General features: G+C 44.3%; 1 protein-coding gene and 1 pseudogene across 1 annotated transcript; one reads left to right on the top strand and one right to left on the bottom strand.

Moving 5' to 3' along the window:
* The window catches only part of LOC119315741, a 28,779-nt pseudogene extending 19,640 nt beyond the window's left edge, over nucleotides 1-9,139 (bottom strand).
* A 3,878-nt stretch (nucleotides 9,140-13,017) lies between these two features.
* Nucleotides 13,018-14,130, top strand: LOC119315429 (probable glutathione S-transferase GSTU6). The gene is made up of 2 exons (XM_037590062.1): nucleotides 13,018-13,436; nucleotides 13,556-14,130. Exons 1-2 carry the CDS (start codon nucleotides 13,113-13,115, stop codon nucleotides 13,922-13,924), a joined length of 693 nt encoding a protein of 230 aa, XP_037445959.1. The 5' UTR covers nucleotides 13,018-13,112; the 3' UTR covers nucleotides 13,925-14,130.
* Nucleotides 14,131-23,441: the final 9,311 nt, after the last annotated feature.

Here is a 23,441-nt window from a genome sequence, read left to right as displayed (position 1 = left end):
ACGCCACCTGGAACACCACAGCGAAATGGTGTGTCCGAACGTCGTAATCGTACTTTACTTGATATGGTGCGATCTATGATGTCTCTTACCGATTTACCGCTATCGTTTTGGGGTTATGCTTTAGAGACGGCCGCATTCACGTTAAATAGGGCACCATCAAAATCCGTTGAGACGACGCCTTATGAACTGTGGTTTGGCAAGAAACCAAAGTTGTCGTTTCTCAAAGTTTGGGGCTGCGATGCTTATGTGAAGAAACTTCAACCAGATAAGCTCGAACCCAAATCGGAGAAATGTGTCTTCATAGGATACCCAAAGGAGACAATTGGGTACACCTTCTATCACAGGTCTGAAGGCAAGATTTTCGTTGCTAAAATCGGATCCTTTCTAGAGAAGGAGTTTCTCTCGAAAGAAGTGAGTGGGAGGAAAGTAGAACTTGATGAGATAACTGTATCTACTCCCTTATTGGAAAGTAGTTCATCACAAGAACCGGTTCCTGTGACAACTACACCAATTAGTGAGGAAGCTAATGATATTGATCATGAAACTTCAGATCAAGTTTCTACTGAACCTCGTAGGTCTACCAGAGTAAGATCCGCACTAGAGTGGTACGGAAATCCTATTCTGGAAGTCATGTTACTAGACCATGATGAACCTACGAACTATGAGGAAGCGATGATGAGCCCAGATTCCGCAAAATGGCTAGAGGCCATGAAATCTGAGATAGGATCCATGTATGAAAACAAAGTATGGACTTTGGTTGACTTGCCCGAAGATCGGCAAGCCATTGAGAATAAATGGATCTTTAAGAAGAAGACTGACACTGATGGTAATGTTACTGTCTACAAAGCTCGACTTGTTGCAAAAGGTTTTCGACAAGTTCAAGGGGTTGGCTACGATGAGACTTTCTCACCCGTAGCGATGCTTAAGTTTGTCCGAATCATGTTGGCTATTGCTGCATTTCATGATTATGAAATTTGGCAAATGGATGTCAAGACTGCATTCTTGAATGGATTTCTAGAAGAAGAGTTGTATATGATGCAACCTGAAGGTTTTGTTGATCCAAAAGGTGCTGACAAAGTGTGCAAGCTCCAACGTTCCATTTATGGACTGGTGCAAGCATCTCGGAGTTGGAATAAACGTTTTGATAGTGTGATCAAAGCATATGGCTTTATACAGACTTTTGGAGAAGCCTGTATTTACAAGAAAGTGAGTGGGAGCTCTGTAGCATTTCTAGTTTTATATGTTGATGACATATTATTAATTGGAAATGATATAGAATTTCTGGATAGCATAAAGGGATACTTGAATAAAAGTTTTTCTATGAAAGACCTCGGTGAAGCTGCTTACATATTGGGCATCAAGATCTATAGAGATAGATCAAGACGCTTAATAGGAATTTCACAAAGTACATACCTTGACAAAATTTTGAAAAAGTTCAAAATGGATCAGGCAAAGAAAGGATTCTTGCCTGTGCTACAAGGTGTGAAGTTGAGTCAAACTCAATGCCCGACCACAGCAGAAGATAGAGAGAAAATGAAAGATGTTCCCTATGCTTCAGCCATAGGCTCTATCATGTATGCAATGCTGTGTACCAGACCTGACGTATGCTTAGCAATAAGCTTGGCAGGTAGGTACCAAAGTAATCGAGGAGTGGATCACTGGACAGCGGTCAAGAACATCCTGAAATACCTGAAAAGGACTAAGGATATGTTTCTCGTATATGGAGGTGACAAAGAGCTAGTCGTAAATGGTTACGTCGATGCAAGCTTTGACACTGATCTGGACGATTCTAAATCGCAGACCGGATACGTGTTTTTATTAAACGGTGGAGCTGTAAGTTGGTACAGTTCTAAACAAAGCGTCGTGGCAGGATCTACATGTGAAGCGGAGTACATAGCTTCTTCTGAAGCAGCAAATGAAGGAGTCTGGATGAAGGAGTTCATTTCCGATCTAGGTGTCATACCTAGTGCATCGGGACCAATGAAGATCTTCTGTGACAATACTGGTGCAATTGCCTTGGCAAAGGAATCCAGATTTCACAAGAGGACCAAGCACATCAAGAGACGCTTCAATTCCATTCGGGACCAAGTCCAAGTGGGAGACATAGAGATTTGCAAGATACATACGGATCTGAATGTTGCAGACCCGTTGACTAAGCCTCTCTCACGAGCAAAACATGATCAACACCAAGACTCCATGGGTGTTAGAATCATTACTATGTAATCTAGATTATTGACTCTAGTGCAAGTGGGAGGCTGAAGGAAATATGCCCTAGAGGCAATAATAAAGTTATTATTTATTTCCTCATATCATGATAAATGTTTATTATTCATGCTAGAATTGTATTAACCGGAAACATGATACATGTGTGAATACATAGACAAACATATAGTCACTAGTATGCCTCTACTTGACTAGCTCATTAATCAAAGATGGTTATGTTTCCTAACCATTGACATGTGTTGTCATTTGATTAATGGGATCACATCATTAGGAGAATGAGGTGATTGACATGACCCATCCCGTTAGCTTAGCACTTGATCGTTTAGTATTCTGCTATTGCTTCCTTCATGACTTATACATGTTCCTGTAACTATGAGAATTGTGTAACTCCCGTTTACCGGAGGAACACTTTGGGTACTACCAAACGTCACAACGTAACTGGGTGATTATAAAGGAGTACTACAGGTGTCTCCGAAGGTACATGTTGAGTTAGCATAATTCGAGATTAGGTTTTGTCACTCCGATTGTCGGAGAGGTATCTTGGGCCCTCTCGGCAATGCTCATCACCTAAGCCTTGCAAGCATGTAACTAATGAGTTAGTTATAAGATGAAGTATTACAGAACGAGTAAAGAGACTTGTCGATAACGAGATTGAACTAGGTATTGGATACCGACGATCGAATCTCGGACAAGTAACATACCGATGACAAAGGGAACAACGTATGTTGTTATGTGGTTTGACCGATAAAGATCTTCGTAGAATATGTAGGAACCAATATGGGCATCCAGGTCCCGCTATTGGTTATTGACCAGAGATGTGTCTCAGTCATGTCTACATCGTTCTCGAACCGTAGGGTCCGCACGCTTAAGGTTTCGATGACAGTTATATTATGAGTTTATGTATTTTGATGTACCGAAGGTTGTTCGGAGTCCCGGATATGATTACGGACATGACGAGGAGTCTCGAAATGGTCGAGACATAAAGATTGATATATTGGACGGATATATTTGGACACCGGAAAGGTTCCGGAGAAGTTTGGAGCCCCGGAAGGTTACCGGAACCCCCCCGGGAGGTATATGGGCCTTATTGGGCCCATGTAGGAGGAAGAGAGAAGGAGCAAGGGAAGGGGGCGCGCCCCCCCAAGCCCAATCCGAATTGGGGAGGGGGGCCGGCCCCCCTTTCCTTTCTCCTTCCCCCTCTTCCTATTACTACTACTAGTACTACTTCCTAATACTAGTACTCTTTCCTTTCCCCTCCAAATAAGATAAGGAAAAGAGAGGGAAACCTACTTGGAGTAGGTTTCCCCCTCCTCATGGCGCGCCCCCCCTAGGGCCGGCCACCTCCTCCCTCCCTCCTTTATATACGGGGGTAGGGGGGCACCCTAGGACACACAAGTTGATCATTGATCGTTCCTTAGCCGTGTGCGGTGCCCCCCTCCACGATATTACACCTCGGTCATATTGTAGCGGTGCTTAGGCGAAGCCCTGCAACAGGAGAACATCAAGATCGTCACCACGCCGTCGTGCTGACGGAACTCCCCCTCGGCGCCTCTGCTGGATCAGAGATCGAGGGTGCGTCATCGAGCTGTACTCGTGTCAAGAACTCGGAGGTGCCGGAGTAACGGTACTTGGATCGGTTGAACCGGAGGACGTACGACTACTTCCTCTACGTTGCGTCAACGCTTCCGCTTCGGTCTACGAGGATACGTAGACAACACTCTCCCTTCGTTGCTATATCATCACCATGATCTTGCGTGTGCGTAGGAATTTTTTTGAAATTACTACATTCCCCAACACTATTAGTCATTGTGGTTTCACTTCATTGAATGCTTGACTATTGTCTGTCTAGTGTAGTCTATCTTCCGATGCATGGAAATAGGTTCATTTCTATCATTTGTCTTCGAAACTTCCATGTTTTGAAGACTTTCATAAAAATCGCCTATTCACCCCCCTCTAGTCGATATAACACACTTTCACTTCCATCACTTCCTTTGTTCATAGGATGATTCATTGTCGGATGATGAAGATCTTGTGGTGGCTGCACTGGTCGTTCACGACCACATTCAACGGCAGCTTCCTCGGTACAGGGGGTCAGTCCCTGGCCGTGCTCCCAACCTGAACCGCAACAGGGAGAGAGGCCACGCCCTGCTCTATGCCGATTACTTTGCCAACACCCCGTTCTTCAAGCCGGATAAATCCCGTTGCCGTTTTCGAATGTCAAGGCATGTGTTCAATCATATCCGAGAGGGAGTGGTTACTCATGACCCATACTCCGAGTGCAAGACGGATGCCCTTGGCAAGTTTGGATTCTCCTCTTACCAGAAATGCACCACGGCCATCCGCATGCTTGCATATGGAATTCCAGGCGATCTGGTGGATGAGTATGTGCGTATGAGTGAGACAACATATCTGATGTCAACGTACAAGTTTTGCCAGGCTGTGATCGAGGTGTTTGGCCCAGAGTACTTGAGGCCTCCGCTGATACAGAGAGATTGTTGACGACCAATGCAGCTAGAGGCTTTCCAGGCATGCTTGGCAACATAGATTGTATGCATGGGAGTGGAAGAACTGTTCATTTGCTTGGCAGGGCCAGTACAAGGGGCATGTCAACGGGTGCACTGTCATATTAGAAGCGGTGGCATCACATGATCTTTGGACATGGCATTCTTTTTTCGGCATGGCAGGTTCTCACAATGATATCAACGTGCTGCAGCGTTCTCCAGTCTTCGCAAGGCTTGCAGAAGGCCACTCCTCACCTGTCAACTTTGAGATCAACGGGCACCAGTACAACAAGGGATACTATCTAGCAGATGACATATATCCTCAGTGGTCAACTTTTGTTAAAACAATCTCGAAACCTCAAGGTGAGAAGAGAAAGAGATTTGCCCAAATGCAAGAGAGTGTTAGAAAGGATGTGGAACGTACTTTTGGTGTGCTTCAATCCCGGTGGGGTATCATTCGAAACCCTGCACTATCATGGGATGAAAGGAAGCTTTGGAAGGTGATGACTGCTTGTGTGATCATGCACAACATGATCGTCGAGGACGAGCATGATGAGAGTATCTTCGACCAATGATTTGATTATCAAGGTGAAAATATTGAGCCCCTGCATCAAGACCCGGCCACATTTGAACAGTTTGCTCAATTCTATCGTGAGATGTGTGATTCGCACACTCATTTGAATCTTCAAAATGACTTGGTTGAGCACGTATGGGATCACATTGGCAACCAATAGATGTATTGGTCCATTTTATGTTCAGTCAAGACAATTTAGATTTGGTTGTAAAACTATTATAATTTTCAGACAAATATTTAGGTTGTAAAATTAGTTTTAATGAAAATATGGGCATTTTTGACCTGGCGGATAGGATGGGGCAAAGGGAATGAGCCGCGCGCTGGGCACACGACCACCGCATCCTAGGACACGCTTGGACACGACCCCATCGTCCTAATCTCTACTCCTAATGGACGAATTGGTTGAATAGTCCCCCCCACTTTCAACCGGTTTATTTTCAACCGGTTTTTTTTTCGTCCCACCTCCCACCACCCCCCTCCCATCGGTTTTTCTCTTTCTCGTCTGGCCGACAATACCCAACGTATTTATGGTAATCAATCACAATTAATCCACGTATGGTAAGGCTATAAACTTAGAAATCTCAAATATGATAATTATAGTAATAAATCAATCCATGTATGGTAAGGCTATAACTAAGGAAATTTCGAATATGGTAATTATCACCAGAATCAAAGCTTTCCAAAAAAGTTCTTCTTGCCATACCCTAATCGTGACCTCCTCATCCTGGGGCATTATTTCCATCTATTTCTCAGCTGAATCAGAACTTTCCAAAACTTTGTCTGGCTAAATCACAATTTTCCTTCCTTCCCTATCATCTCAATCGAATCATGAGCTATAGGCAAGTCATTTCGTTCTCCACCTCGCACGGGTTGTACTGATTTTTATCATGGTTTGGCCCCCTGCCGTACAAGCCGCTCGATTCCTCCTCCCTCGCTCAATTCCTCCACCCTATCTTCTTCTTCATGGTGAGCGACCCAGGCAGCGATGCGTGCCCGTTATGCATCAGCGAGGAGGATTAGGAAACGTTGATTGCCAGCCCCGCGCTCGTCACGTGAACCCGTTCACCGTCAGGTCATGCTGGTGTGTTACGGGTGTAGGTGCACCTTACCTTAGCCATGGAGGTTTGCCGGTGGACAACGGAGGCCTCGCCATGGACACCAGTATCCCACTCCTCTTCCTGCGCCCTACCTCTCCTTCCTCAGTCTCTACCTCTCTCTCTTTTTCTCTGTTCCAGGAGATCTGCAGCCGACGCCGCAGGTCCTGCCCGTTCGCTACCGGTCACCTCGCCTCGCTGTTCGATCTCACCGCTGGATATGCACGACTCCGCCGCCCTGTGCCGTCCTCGTCGGGCACCATCATGGCGGCGCGAACACTGTATGCAGTGGCTACAATCGGCGGTGGATTCAACAGCGCGGTGGGCACTAACGAGTAGCGACCCAGCGGGCAGCGGCTGTGCTGGCCGCTGTCTGCCGCCGAGGTGTAACGGCTCGGGCCCAGACTCCGAGTTCGTCATGGCGCTCCGCGCGACTTCCCTTGCACCGGCTGACTCATGCATGCATCTACAATCTAACTAGCTAATTCCTCCCTTTGACTGCTATTTTCTCTGGTTATACTGTTCCACAGCTTAGGGATCATCTACACAATCCATCGTCTCATGCATGCACAATCTAATTAATTTGTCTACTGACTGCAGTTTATGAATTGCTCCACAGATCATTTATAGAGATGATTTCAGACTTAGAAGTGTTGAGGTCATGATGCTCTAAATAGTTTTGAAGTTGTATTCACGACATCATGATGCTCTAAATGAAATGAAAATTTGATGGATTCAAGAAGAAAAAGGTCAGGTATGTTTAGTATGCACTACAGTAGAAATTTCACTCGTGGTCATCTTGGGATACTTGTACATGCTTGGTGTTACAATAATTCTACTAATTAATTCCATGAAAGTGCTGAAATTTGCTCAGTGAACAAGAAACCCACTGGGTAACATATTTGGACGCCATACAAGTGGATCTGCATTTTTTCATCAAGGTGTTGTCTCATCTTTTAATTTGCATCGTCGCTCTTGAATAATTAGTTTTCATAGAGATTTATTTTTGATCTGAACATTTTGAACTTTCTTTTTGCATAACCTTGATAAAAGGATTGACAACAAATAATCAGAGAAGACTAGCCAACGAGATGAGGAGAGGAAAGAAGTGAAAAGAGACAAAATACAGTATGATATATCAATTTAGAAGTCGTAGCAATGCACATCTTTCTAAATATATATCTTTATGTGATTGGTCACAAGTTGTAGTTGGTAGTGGTAGTAGTATATATTCACTATAATTGTTTGTACGAAATCACATTAAAAAAATCACACATAAATCACAACAATTGCGTGCAAAAACACATAATCTTACCATATTTCATAGGGTGCTATCATTTTTCATGTTTGTAGTTGTATGAGAATATTAAATGTATTATTAACATGATTATTAAATGTATGAGAATATTAACATGATTAATATTGAACTTTTAAAGTTAACATGATTAATATTGAACTCTTACCGTATTTTCATATGTCACTTGATATGTATGAGAATATTAAATGTATTATTAACATGATTAATATTGAACTCTTAAAGTTAATGTGGCCCCGTTGCAACGCACGGGCGTTCTTCTAGTCAAATGAACAGAATCCGGATAAAACAGACGTCCATTTGAGATCGCACGGTGGAATTGGCCTTATGATGGAAGCGGAGGCCTCCGACAAGCCCACGTACTTTTATCTTCCCCTCCTCCACCTGCTTCTTCAGCTCCCCCATCTAGTGGCAAAACAAACAGCTGGTCAGCTGTGAAAATTGAAGATACGGTCCGTGAGTGACTGAACTTTTCTTTGCTGTGATGATCGAGGACATCTGCCTGGATCCTGGAACAAGGCTGACCGTGATCTCGATGGGCAGACGGGTGGCGATGCGGTGCTGGTAGTAGAGATCGATGCAGTCGACTCCAAGGCGCCGCAGGCTGGCCTCGCACGCCTGCCGGACGTACGCCGGCGAGCCGCAGAACTCTCACCCCGGCGGCGCCTCGGTGAACTTGACCCCGAACTTGGTGGCCACCTGCACTCCCACCCCACCGGTCGCCGTCGCCAACAACCCTCCCTTCACTCCTCTCTATTTGCATCACAAGGCTCACTTTCATAACCATCGCCTTCCCTATTTCCTTGGAATTAAAACACTGCCTTGCCTGAAATATTTACTGCACATGAGAACAAGCACATGTCTAAAATTTGATGAGAGCAGAAATGTAAAAAGGGCACCCGCAAGAAAAAATGTAAAAAGGGATCAGGCTGCTAGTGCTACCAGGGCTCCGTGGTTGATTAAACTTACCATGTCTTTGGTCACATTCAGTAGACTAAAGCGGAAAAAGAATCTCTGTTGATGCGTGATGCAAGCACTTCCGTCAACACACAAAGACAGGAGGCCGAAACAAAACAAAAATCTGTATAAAGCGGACTCGCCAGCGCCGCGAAGGGGCATTTTCATGTTTTGACTCTTTTTTAAAACTTATTCAAGATTTGGCCCTAGTTTAAAAAAAATCAAGATCTGACCCTTTTATTACCGCCAGAGTTCATGAAGATAGGGTCTAACAGCCTACCGCCAGGGACTTTGACGGTAGAAAACATCGCTACCGCCAACCGGGCTGGCGGTAGCCTGCACAACCCTACCGCCAAGATGCTTGGCGGTAAGCACGAGCACGCACTATATTCAATATTTAGGAGGTTTTTGGCGATAGGGCATGCAACCCTACCGCCAGGGACCTTGACGGTAGGCTGTTATACCATACCGCCATGGCGGTAGCAAAAGAGTCATATTTTAAAAAAAATTCAAATTAGGATCGAATCTTGAATAGATTGCATAAAAGGATCAAAACACGAAATTTAGCCCCGCAAAGGTCACACAGGACGATCATCACCCGTGAGCAGCTAGCTAGTTCATCATGGCCAAGCCGACGGTGCCTCGGATGAAGCTGGGCTCGCAGGGGCTGGAGGTTTCCGCGCAGGGCCTCGGCTGCATGGGCATGTCCGGCAACTACGGCCCCGCGAAGCCAGACGACGACATGCTCGCGCTCCTCCGCCACGCCGTCGCCGCCGGCGTCACTCTCCTGGACACCTCCGACGCCTACGGGCCCTTCACCAACGAGCTCCTTCTCGGCAGAGGATGGTTAGCCTTGTGATTTCTTTTTTGGATTTAAGTTTGATTCCATCACAACCTGACACATGATATGGTTTTTTTTAAAGGATTATTTCTGGTCTCTACATCAAAATAATGTATACAACCATATTATCAAAGTGGCCATCAAGTAGGTAGTTCGATATAAGTTCACAAATCAAGCTTAAATAAAATAAAAATTGCCACAACCGGTAAAATAAGGACAAGATGACTAAACACCTATTCTATTATTGGACGGTCATTTAAATCGGTTGTAAGTATCATGTGGTACCGTCTCCCAACAGTTGCACTCATATGCCACATGCTACTTGATTTCCGCACGGCTGAGTAAATTTTGTGATGTTTTGTCGGTTAAAAATTATGTCATTCCAACAATACCGTATAGTTCAAAGTAATATACACACTCCGACTCGAATATGCGTCGCTATTATACTCTACTCCATTTAGCCATGTCCCAAATAAAGTGACAATGCTATTAGGAGGACTGGCATTAAAAGAGATATGTACTGTACCACAGTAACTTGGCTAGTGGGCATTTGAGGAAAAAAGATGTTGGATGAATTCATCTTTATCACAGAAACAACACCATTTACTATCCTCCCAACTACGCTTTGTCAAGTTGTCCTTAATCAAGATCACTTTCTTAATTTCTCTTTGATTCGAAGGATTTTCATAGGTATTTTGAACGGATTCAGGAATCTTTCATATGCTAGTCGTTTATTTCAAAGGACTGGATTTTGTAGAAATTTTTTCTAAAGTTTTCGTTGTACTACATTTCATAAGAATTTTAGCATCCACTCAAACCCCTTGAAAAAAGTTTTTTTGTTTTGTTTTTTCTATGATGCAATCAAGCAAATCAAAATTATGTAATATTCAAATGTGTATGACACTGCAATCCTATGTTTTTTAGCAGACTCATCGTAATGGAACAATTGCCATAATAACTACCGATATGACGATTATGTCAAACAGAATAACAGTCTACCAGAGTCGCCATACCTATCAAAATTGCCATAATTTATGAAGGGTCCTCCATATCTGGCCTCCCCGCCTCCATATTTGATGCATCGAAGCCAACTTTAAAGTGCACTTCATATGACAGTTGTTTGTGTTGTGAAGGAAACATCACATGCTGCCTTCCCCCACCTCACATGGGGATGGCAGAGAGATTGTGGCAAAATATGTCATGTTGTCGACTAAGTCCTACGATATGGAGGCAGCCAATATGGAGGCTCTGAGTATGCGCATCATCTTGGTAGCCTCCAAAATGCATATGGAGCTCGCTCCACAAGGCTGCCAACATGTCGGATCTGCTACATTTGCTCTGAGGATAGTAGGGATACTAGCTTTTATTGATCATGAGAAGTTAAAAAAGTACTAGTACACCATATCAAAATAACAACAAACAAAACAACAAAAAATAAGAGAAAAAACGAGGATGCAACGCCAAATGGTAGATACAAGGCACAAAAGCAAGCTACTACATGAAAGTATCGACCATCAGCACTCCAGAACACGACTACCTCGATCAAGGCTACCTCAACATCCATATTAATAGCTACGTCTACAATAACTCATCGGCAACAATTCCAGTCAACATCGTCTGTGTTGTCACTAGCGTCCATGCCACTCCTGCTGTGACTGCGGGAGGGAAGGAAAGACAAGGAAGGCACAGAAGGGGACGTAGTCACTACCCTAGGCGCCGACCCATCAGAAATGCAATTGATGATGGCGCAGCGAAGAAGACGACATAAGCGCAATACTTCAAATTTTGTCGTAATCATTAGCTTCACTCCCGCTATGACTGAGGGGGAATGTTAGAATACAAACACATTGGAGATTATGAACTAGAGATAAATTAAAATATTGTAGATATAAAACATCTTCTTGTACCACAAGTCTCTAGGCTTCTTACCCTTCAAGTTTGTACTTCTATATATGTCCCATATGACGATGAGATCAATACAATACAAATAATCAATGTTCAAATATTTTCTACATGTTTTACCCTGTGTTTTTTTAGCACACTGTTTTACCCTCTGCTTTTGTTGATGGGCACCGCAACGGTTGTATAATCACCAACAATGCATTCTTTCCTCTTCTTTTGGGAGACTAACCAACCATCTAGCGCTCTTATACTTTTGTAGTGCAATTGTGGTCCCAATGCTTGTAAACTACTCCCTCCGTCCCATAATATAAGAGTATTTTTGACACTACAGTAGTGAAAAAAATGCTCTTACATTATGGGATGGAGGGAATAATCCAAACATTATTCATGATCATTTTCATCAAAACTTTTTTTTTTGAATTTTCACCGAGGGAAGTTTTCCCCACCTGAATTTTCATATATCGGGGCCAAAATGCCCAAGTAAGACAACATGCATAGGTACATTTTTACAAGGAGAGTAGGGGAGAGGGAAGAGTTTGGGGGGGTGGGGGGCAAGGCAATCATCAGGTGGCCCAAGGACCAACCAGGCAGCCTAGCCACGCATCTGATGCATGTTTAAGGGCAGCAGGCAAGCGAACACGCCAAAGCATGACATCTTCCCTACACAACTGTAGCAGCCGAGGTAGCAATGGGGGCAAGCCCTGAAAGACCACCACGTCACAGTGCTTCCAAAGTTGCCAACGGCGAGGGACGACACATCAGTGGTGTTGCTGGAGGAGTCAGAGGTTAATGGGTTCGTGTGAGGGCAGGGGGGGGGTGCTGGTGGGCTGCCGGTTAGAATCTGGTGTGGTCTAGAGGGAAGCCGGGGAGGCGGGGACGGCTGTAGGGCGGCGGAGGCAAATGCTCTGCCATGTTGGGGTTACAAGGCAGTGCTCGCCTGCCAAGGGGGAAGGAGCGGGCGGTTGGGCGGGTGTCAGGGACGGTTCTAGGAAGAAGATGAACAATGTATCTAGTAGGGATGTTGTTGTGGCGGTTGCTTTATAATCTAAAGCGGGGAGAAACCCTTTTCCATAAAAGGGGTGGGGAGGATGATGGCCAGCAGGAGTTGGATTGAACGAAATCGATGGAAAGCACACACAAAAAAAGAGCAACTGTTGAGTAGGTGGTCCTTTTAAAATTATGCCATTGAAATTTTAATCCAGATACAATCTCCACATTCAGTGACAAAAGAGGCGGATGTTGTTGTAACTTGTAGCTACGGTATTTTAATCATCTGCTCGCAACCAAGTCAGAAAAATTGACGCCTGTATGGATGGTCTGCTGACGGAAGGGCTTGCGCGAGGGGAGGCAGCAGCACGTGGCGCCTCAGAAATAATTCAACTACATTTCAAGTGTATAAGTTAAGACAGACGCATCTCCACAGTCAAGCATGATTGAAGGAAACCAACAAAAGGCCTTTAAAAATCCATCGACGCACTACAAGGACGGCATCTGCTGATCGCCCAGGCATCACGGATGACACTCTCCTCGAAGCAGCATCACCCATGACGTATACTCCAGTTTGTATTACATGGTCACTATATAAACAGTTGATATGCCTCCGATACATTCATCAAGCCAGTACCCAGCAAATCACAAACAGCTAAAACGATCTCAGCCTTCACGCACACACACACATCCATCGTTCTAGGCTAGCTAGTTGGAGATGGCCGGAGGAGATGACCTCAAGCTGCTCGGCGCATGGCCAAGCCCGTTTGTTACCAGGGTGAAGCTGGCGCTCGCCTTCAAGGGCGTGAGCTACGAGGACGTGGAGGAGAACCTGTACAACAAGAGCGAGCTTCTCCTCAAGTCCAACCCGGTGCACAAGAAGATACCCGTGCTCATCCACAACGGCGCCCCGGTCTGCGAGTCCATGATCATTGTGCAGTACATCGACGACGTGTTCACCGGCACCGGCCCGTCGCTTCTGCCCGTGGACCCCTACGAACGCGCCGTTGCTCGCTTCTGGGTGGCCTACGTTGACGACAAGGTTTAAATTATCCTCAATTGGTTGAACTAGTGGCATCCGTTCCTTCCATTTACAGTAGATATATTATTATTAAGGCATCCAACGAGCATCTTTGACCGTTATCTTTCTCTGTGTTTCAGCTGGTAGCCCCATGGAGGCAGTGGTTGAAGGGCAAGACAGAGAAGGAGAAATCCGAGGGAAAGAAGCAGGCGTTCGCGGCGGTGGAGGTCCTGGAAGGGGCCCTGAGGGAGTGCTCCAAGGGAGGGGGTTTCTTCGGCGGGGACGGCGTCGGGCTCGTCGACGTTGCGCTGGGAGGCGTGCTGTCGTGGATGAAGGTAACCGAGGTGCTGTCCGGTGACAAGATCTTCGACGCTGCCAAGACCCCGCTCCTGGCCGCGTGGGTGGAGCACTTCAGCGGGCTCGACGCGGCCAAGGCAGCCCTGCCGGACGTGGGCAGGCTGCTTGAGTTCGCCAAGGCACGAGAGGTTGCCGCTGCAGCGTCTAACTGAGCGAGCACACATCCAAAATAATTAAAATTTGTTATTTTTAAATGTTGTTTGTTCGGTTGCTTGATGTAGTAGTGTACCAGTAACTCATGTTGTCCATTTATTCAGTATTGATTATGTCCTTGAGTTTTTAATATTTTACTTTTGTGTGGAGTTCCCAAAATTTATAATGCGTGCATGTATTAGTTGAGGTTCTCTTTCTGTTTCAAGAGTGTGTTCAACAGTTTTTTTAAACTGCCAGCAAAATGCTTACAAATTGAAATTTATGGTAATTTTGGTCTGAATTTATATATATTCATTCATTGTAGTGATATTTGAGCTAGACCAAGTAAAGGAAAAATAGTCAATATTTCTTGGCACCTTTGCTTTGGAAATGCAGATATATTTGTGCGACCGTTTGTTGATCAATCATGCATTCATGCTGTTGTAGTTCGTAAGATGTTTCAAAAGAGGCATGCAAAAACAGTCAAATTAGCCTCAATCTAGAAAAAAAATGTTTTCTTGAAAGACTTCTCAATCGAGGTAATTTGGTCAGCCACCTCAAAAGATAAAATAAAAATAGCACCAACACCTCCAACTTTTGGCAAGCCCCCAAACCTCTCAATGCAGAGTGGAAAACAAGTCGCGGGACTTAAATTTTGTAGCAGTCGAAAGTCCAGGAAAATAAATTTTGGTGTAATTTACCAAAGAGATCAAAATGCCTCTCAACCATACATCAATGATCAGATAACAGACATACTGGAAACAATCCATCACATTACTGCCTAGCATGATTGTGGTAGGTCGGTGGAAAATTTCCAATCTCTTAGAGCAACCCAACGCGGCGACCCATTTGGTCCAGCCGCATCCGTTTGTGCCCGCGCGGACAAAAAACGATGCCCAAGCAAGGCACCCATTCCCATTTTCTGTTCGTTTTGTGTGCGTTCGGATCCATTATGTCGAAAATTTGGATCTAAAACAGACACAAACCGGATGTTTTTTGCGTCCTCCTCGTCCGAATGTCCGTTGCATCTTGAGAAAGCCAAAGGCTATGGGCCAGATTGGGAACGGTTTGATCCTTCCCTTCGGAGGTTTTAGTAACAATGGTTTTTGGTGGGTCGGCAATGGTTTGATCAAAATACCCATATTGTCCTATCCCCATGATCTGGGAGCGAGCTTGGACTTGCCATAGAATATAGTAGGGTCTGGTGAGAAGCTCAGAGACGGTATTGTTCAAGCCGGTGGAGATAGTTTGCCTGAAGGAAGACATGGTGGGTGTGATGGGAAGATGGGAGGCTGGATGATATGAAGATAAAGGCTGGATGATGCGATGGAGAAGGTGGTTGCTAGATGCAATGAAAGAGGAAGGCTTTGATTACCATGTCAAGATTATGGAACACTATTAGGGAAAAGCCTAGCGGTAGCGCTGGTTTTTGGGCCGCGCTACTGCTACGACAGTACAGTTAAAGTGTAGCAGTAGCGTTGGCTCACCCGCGCTACTGCTATACCTACTTAGTAGTAGCGCTTACTTCAGAAAGCGCTACTGGTAGTTACTGGCAGCGCGCCTCTCTGCCCGCACTACTACTATTACTATGTATTCTAATTTTATTTTATTTTATGTCGTATTCATACACCATTATAATAACTGATCATCATCATCATCATCATCATTAACAACTTATCATCATAATACATCATTGTCATATAACAACTTATCATCATAGTACATCATTGTCATATAACAACTCATCACGACCATCATTTTCGTCCATGATACATCATATAACAACTTGGTCACTAGTCATAATCACAACTCCTCCTCCTCATCATCATCAACTCTAACACATTGTAGCACATAATAACAACTTCTAATCATCATCATAGTCATAATCAACACTAACTAATTATTCTTAATACTTAGGACCTACTCCTCTCATATATGACCTACTACCCTCTCTAAGGTAAAATAGCATAAAACAAGATAGGCCCTGACGCTCCGTTATGGAGAATGGAGACTACCATGTCTCCAATTCTTGCGCTTCACACAATGTTGCTTCTAAGTAGCTCTCTATGATTGTTCATACATTTTTTTCCATTCTTTGATTGTCATGTCTTCATCGGTTTTAGAAATTCAGTATGAACAGCGGTGAAGCCTAGGATGACCTGGCCGTAAGCTAGTAACATCAAGGTGACCTTTCGGAAACATAAGATCAGGCACACAATCCTTCGGGATTTTTTGTTGAAAAACATAATAATAACATCGTAGTTAGCAATGTAGTTTAGCTTTAGAAGAATTTATGCAAAATATGCACAGATGTCATTAATAGTAAAAAAAAATCTTACAATGCCATCTCCATGGATGTTATCGTAGTTCAACACGTGCACTAATGGCACGTACTGACCATAATGTGCAGGAGTTTCATGATTGATATTGTAATTCTCAACATCAATAATAAATAAGATAAGATGATCTTTCTCCTGATAAGTTAATTCTGCGCTATCGGCGTAGTAGGTTATGTCCACCATCTTCCGTACAATTTTTGAAGAATGAAAATAAGCTGTCAACTATTTTGAAATAAACAATATAAATTACTTAATAAATATGTTTGAGAAACTCACATAGCGGTAGAAGTGGAAGCGTATCAACAAGGACCCAAATGTCCATATTCTCTTCGTCGATGTCAGGATCACCAAGATCGAAGGTGACAAGCATACCCTCATGAAAATCATATGGCTTGCAAAGTGCTTCCCAATTTAGGCAACCCAAATGGGATACGCTCTCAGAATTGTATAGATTTACAGCAAAATCATAACCATGATGGGTCCTTAGGTGAACTATCTTTGTCTCCATATTTTTATGATCTTCAAAATCCAGCTTCTCCAAGACATAGCATCTTGCATGGCATGGGATAAGCTAGTCGAATTGTAAAAGACGGAAATTACACGTTGAAGAAGCAGAAGTCATGCTTAAATACAAAAGGACACTTGTAGTTGTTGCGTACCGTTTCAACATCGAAGGTCTTGTGGAGCTTAATACTGAAGCGCCGACCGTCTACCAGGTGAGGCCTGTCGCACAGACCCTGGTCGTCGCCGCACCAGTCGCACTCCGGGAGCCTATCGTCGTCGTCAGACATTTCCTATGTTCATAATTCAAAGATTAAACTTGTACAATTCAATATATGTACTATAAAAACTAAATTAGATCATTATTATTCATCATGGGTTGAGTATCGGTCCGTCGAGTCTTTTCTTGAAAACTCTCAGCTCACGTGGTGTATATATTCGACCGTTGGTGATGGTAGCTACTCCTGTCATTCCAAAGTGCATTAGACCAAAATGTCTAGCACCTTGGAATGAAGAAGAAGCTACCCACACGATAACAGTCGGGATTCTTTGTCCTCTCATATATGGTGGAGACTCTCCCTCACTGATTCCTCTCTGACATTTGTGACCGTCGGTGATGGTCGATCTTATCTTCCTTCTCGTGCATTACTAAAAGGTCTATCACAAGAAAGAAGAGGAAGAACGACACCCACGACAATAGTCGGCATTCTTCTTCTCTCATATATATGATGGAGTCCCAACAGACTTAAAGTCAACCCGAAATGTCGTTTAATTATCTTTCTACAAGATCCGGGCCACTCAATATTTCCTACATATTCTAGCACAAGTCATGCCAAAATTCACAGAAAAATCCGATATGACCATTGCTAAAAAGGACATATATCGAACGCCTGAATTTGCCGGAATGGAAATTAATCAACACTATGGCAAAACATAGGCCACTGTGAGGTGTTCACTGCAAACATAGGCCACTTGGGCAAGCACTAGTACTACACAACACTACATATCACATGTCTAACTCTCCATCATATTTGAAAGACCTACATTGAAAATTTTCTATTCCATGGAAATTGTCACAACTACTCATCTACTACTCTACTACATCTATGAAAACATCTACATCATAATCAACATGGGGATTTGGCTAGTCTCACCTCGAGGTCGAAGGGGGTCGGTGACGGGGACTGATGCTTGCTTGAACTATGTTAGTATTTTCCCAAAGAGGAAGGGATGATACAGCACAACAACGGTGGGTATTTCCCTCAGTGATGAGAGCAAGGTTATCGAACCAGTAGGAGAACCACGCAACACTACATGAACGGCACCTGCACATAAATAACAAATACTCGCAACCTGACATATTAAAGGGGTTGTCAATCCCCTTCGGGCAACGGCGCCAGAAATTGGCAAGTGGGTGTGAGAAAGTTGTAATAAATTGATAGATATATCGCCAAATAAAATAAAGTGCAGCAAGGTAATTTTGTATTTTTGGTTTAATAGATCTAAAAATAAAAGCAAATAAAAATAGATCGCGAAGGCAAATATAATAAAGAAGAGACCCGGGGGCAGTAGATTTCACTAGTGGCTTCTCTCGAGAAAAATAGCAAATGGTGGGTAAACGAATTACTATTGGGCAATTAATAGAACTTCAAATAATCATGACGATATCCAGGCAATGATCATTATATAGGCATCACGTCCAAGATTAGTAGACCAACTCCTGCCTGCATCTACTACTATTACTCCACACATCGACCGCTATCCAGCATGCATCTAGTGTATTAAGTTCATGGAGAAACGGAGTAATGCAATAAGAATGATGACATGATGTAGAAAAGATCTATTTATGTAGAAATAGACCCCATCTTGTTATCCTTAATGGTAACGATACATACGTGTCGGTTCCACTTCTGTCACTGGGATCAAGCACCGTAAGATTGAACCCATCACAAAGCACCTCTTCCTATTACAAGATAAATAGATCAAGTTGGCCAAACAAAACCTAAATATTGGAGAAGAAATACGAGGCTATAAGCAATCATGCATATAAGAGATCAAAGAAGACTCAAATAACTTTCATGGATAAAAATATAGATTTGATCGTAAACTCAAAGTTCATCGGATCCCAATAAACACCCCACAAAAAGAGTTACATCATATGGATCTCCAAGAGACCATTGTATTGAGAATCAAAAGAGAGAGTGAGGAAGTCATGTAACTACTAACTACGGACCCGTAGGTCTACAAAGAACTAATCACGCATCATCGGAGAGGCACCAATGGACATGATGAACCCCTCCGTGATGGTGTCTAGATTGCATCTGGTGGTTCTGGAACTTGCGGTGGCTGGAATTGATTTTCCTCAACTCCCTTAGGGTTTCTGGAATATTGGGGTATTTATACAGCCAAAAGGCGGTTCGAGAGGCCACCGAGGTGGGCACAACCCACCAGGGCGCCCTTGGCCTCCAGGCGCGCCCTGGTGTCTTATGCTCACCTCAGGCTCCCTCTTCGGTACTTCTTTGGCCCACTGGATGTCTTCTGCTCCAAAAGAATCCACAAAAAGTTTCTCTGTGTTTGGACTCCGTTTGTATTGATTTCTTACGATGTAAAAAACATGCAGAAAACAGCAACTGGCACTGGGCACTATGTCAATAGTTTAGTACCAAAAAATGATATAAAATGATTATAAAATGATTGTCAAACATCCTAGAATGATAATATAACAACATGGAACAATCAAAAATTATAGATACGTTGGAGACTTATGAATCTGAAAATTGTGATGAAGTGTTAAACAAAGGAATTCATAAAGTGATTCATGATAGCTCCTTGGATGAAAAGCATGATTGCAATGGTGTTACTATAAATTCTATTATTGTCAATTTTGCTATTAATATGCAAAACCACAAGCTTGGGGATGCTAATTCTGCTTTGTCCACTACTTGTTGTAATGATCATGATGGGGGTGATAATGATTCTTATGATCTTGAAAATTTATTTAAACCTCATGTTGAATATGCCTGCGATAATATCAAAAGTGGGTTTGGAAGAGTGTAAGCTTTAGCTAAAAAAAATCGCACATATTTGGAGAGTGTTCAATCTTATGATTTTTTTTGATAAAAGTGGGCTTGGAGAGGTCACTACTTTATTTGATGATAATCCCACTATTTTGGAAGAGTGTCAACGTTGCATGCATGTGGAACATATAGAGAATATGTTACGTGAAAGCTATATTGTTGAATTTGAATATGATCCCACATATAATTATTATCAGAGAGGGAAATATGGTTGTAGAAATTTTCATGCTACTAATTTATCTCTCTTCATGTTGAGATTGTCTATGTTTTATTCTTCTTCCCTGCATATGCTAGTCTTTTCTTGTTTTGATAATTTGCTTGCTTATAAAATGCCTATGCATAGGAAGTATGTTAGACTTAAATGTGTTTGTCACATGTGTCAAGACCCCGACTCGATGTCACATCGATCTAGCCGGTAACACCTCATATCACTTTGCGGCCTCACGCACGGTATCCTCACGGGTCTCGCCTTACCTTTGCCCGGGACCGTTTGCGCCTTTTGGCTCACGTATATGATAGTGTCGCTAGCATCCATATGATAAAGAGCCCGGGCTGACATGACTAGTCGTAAACCCAAAGTGGCACAGACTTACAGGGACAGGCATTCATGACCCAGCTTCGAACGTGTCGGTCATCAGCAAGTGGGTCCGGGCTGTAGCACTGGGCTAGCAGGACTCCGGTAAACCGGGCTGTAGCGGGCTAACAGGACTCCGGTACTCAAAGCGTGACATTTCCCCGAAGGGACAGACACAGGAACGAAGAAGGACACATGCCGACCAGCCTAAGTGTTCCAGAGCAGTAGCAAGCTACCATGGCTCAGCGGTAACACTAGGAGACATTTCCCGGTAAGAGAGGCTACTAAAGATAAACAACTAGATAGTCAGATCCCACACATACCAAGCATTTCAATAACATACACACAATATGCTCGATATGTGCAATACAACATGGCATCACAAAATGACTCTACGACTCAAGTAGTTTATTCAATAGGCTCCGAGGAGCGAGACATTACAAACATGGGTCTCATGACCCAACAATCAGAGCATACAAGTCAAAACACAAGCGGAAGCTATCATGTCTGAGTACAGACATCTATTAACTGAAAAAGGCTGAGAAGCCTGACTATCTACCAGATCCTGCCGAGGGCACAAGATCGTAGCTGAGGTAACAAGCTAAACGTCGAAGTCCAAGCGGAACTACTAGTGAGACTGAAGTCTCTCTGCAAAACATAAAATAGGCAAACGTGAGTACAAATGTACCCAGCAAGACTTACATCAGAACTAACTACACATGCATCATTATCAACAAGGGGGGGTGGTGGAGTTTAACTGCAGCAAGCCAGCTTTGACTCGGTGGCTAACCTGAACTACGACTGCAAGTAACTCTTTTGAGGTGGCGCACACGAGTCCACATATTCACCATATCAATACACCACTATGGATCCGCTCCCGTCTCCCTACGAGAACGCCATCCATAGCACTCACGCTTATCTTGCGTATTTTAGAGTATTCACTTTCACTTGTCTATGAACTGATATAAGGGGTCCACGTTTCCATATCCGAGGAATCCGGCTATTCGAATAGATGATGTTAACCCTGCAGGGGTGTACTTCTTCACACACGCTCTCGCCACTTACCGCCCTGTACACGTCATGTACCTCGGCAACCTTCAAGCGGAAGCCGGGCGAGGGAGTCGGCCACGACCTGACTAACCGAACAAGTCTCTAGTCCAGGTTTATCGCCTATTCAGGTTCCATCCGCAAGGAGATCCGGCCGGGGTGTCGCTTACGGCCCCAAACGATGTGTGCAGGGTTCCCAAGCCCACCATCCGGGTGCCACTTGGTACACCGGGCCACTGTGCCTAGTCTGTCCCAAGCCCACCTGTACCGGGTGCCACTTGGTAGACTACTAACACTGCCTACAAACACCAGAAACTAGTTGCAACTCCTGGACAGAGATCAAGTTGATTAATAAGTCGAGAGGGCTTGGAGCGCCCGGAGCCCAATGTGTGGTAGTAACTGATCATGGATCACAAACACAGAACTCAGTTCCTGAGGACGGCTGCAATGAGACAACCCACCATGTACTCCTACATGGCCAACGATGTCAGGACCCCGACTCGATGTCACATCGATCTAGCCGGTAACACCTCATATCACTTTGCGGCCTCACGCACGGTATCCCCACGGTGTCGCCTTACCTTTGCCCGGGACCGTTTGCGCCTTTTGGCTCACGTATATGATAGTGTCGCTAGCATCCATATGATAAGGAGCCCGGGCTGACATGACTAGTCGTAAACCCAAAGTGGCACAGACTTACAGGGACAGGCATTCATGACCCAGCTTCGAACGTGTCGGTCATCAGCAAGTGGGTCCGGGCTGTAGCACTGGGCTAGCAGGACTCCGGTAAACCGGGCTGTAGCGGGCTAACAGGACTCCGGTACTCAAAGCGTGACATTTCCCCGAAGGGACAGACACAGGAACGAAGAAGGACACATGCCGGCTAGCCTAAGTGTTCCAGAGCAGTAGCAAGCTACCATGGCTCAGCGGTAACACTAGGAGACATTTCCCGGTAAGAGAGGCTACTAAAGATAAACAACTAGATAGTCAGATCCCACACATACCAAGCATTTCAATCATACACACAATATGCTCGATATGTGCAAATACAACGAAGCATCACAACATGACTCTATGACACAAGTACTTTATTTAAGGCTCAGAGAGCCATACATGACATACACAAAGGTACGGGTCTCACGACCCAACATACAAGTCATACAGTCATACAAACCAGCAGCGGAAGTAACTTGTCTGAGTACAGACAACTAGTAAAATAAAAGAGGCTTGGGAAGCCTAGCTATACTACAAGGTCCTTCACAAGCTCAGGGTCACCACCTGGGTCTTTCAGCCTACTCGTTGATGTCAACGTCTACATAGAACCCATCAGAAGGGGTTGCAGCGTCTTCTGTAAAAATGTAAATTATAACAACATGAGTACAAAGGTACTCAGCAAGACTTACATCAGATCCTACATACATGCTTAGTATCAAGAAGGGTTGGTGGAGTTATTGCAGCAAGCCAGCTTTGACTCTTGGCTAGACTATCCTACGAGACTCCAACTTGAAATGGTTTTGCGCACACGAGTCCACTACTCACCAATTCAATACACTACCGAGGATCCGCCTCCGTCTTCCTACGGAAGAGCCATCCTCGGCACTCACACTTATCTTGAGGCTTTTAACAGTTTCCATTTACTTGTCTATGAACTGTATAAGCAACCAAGTAGTCCTTTACCGCGGACGCGGCTATTCGAATAGATCATGTTAACCCTGCAGGGGTGTACTTCTTCATACACGCTCTCACCACTTACCGTCGTTTACACGACATGTACTCGGCAACCTTCAAGCGGAAGCCCAACGTGGGTGTCGGCCACGACCTACCTAATCACCTAAGCCTCCAGTCCAGGTTTATCGCCTATCTAGGTTCCATCCGCAGGGAGTCCGGCCGAGGTTTCCCATACGGCCCCGAACGATGTGAACAGGGTTCCCGAGATACCTAACGGGTATTCGGTACACCGTGCCACGTACCTACCGCATCACAGCCCACCCCTACGGTC

This window comes from Triticum dicoccoides, chromosome 6A (genome assembly GCF_002162155.2).
Source record: "Triticum dicoccoides isolate Atlit2015 ecotype Zavitan chromosome 6A, WEW_v2.0, whole genome shotgun sequence".
Taxonomy (NCBI): domain Eukaryota; kingdom Viridiplantae; phylum Streptophyta; class Magnoliopsida; order Poales; family Poaceae; genus Triticum; species Triticum dicoccoides.
This window is presented reverse-complemented; position numbering and strand designations above follow the sequence as displayed.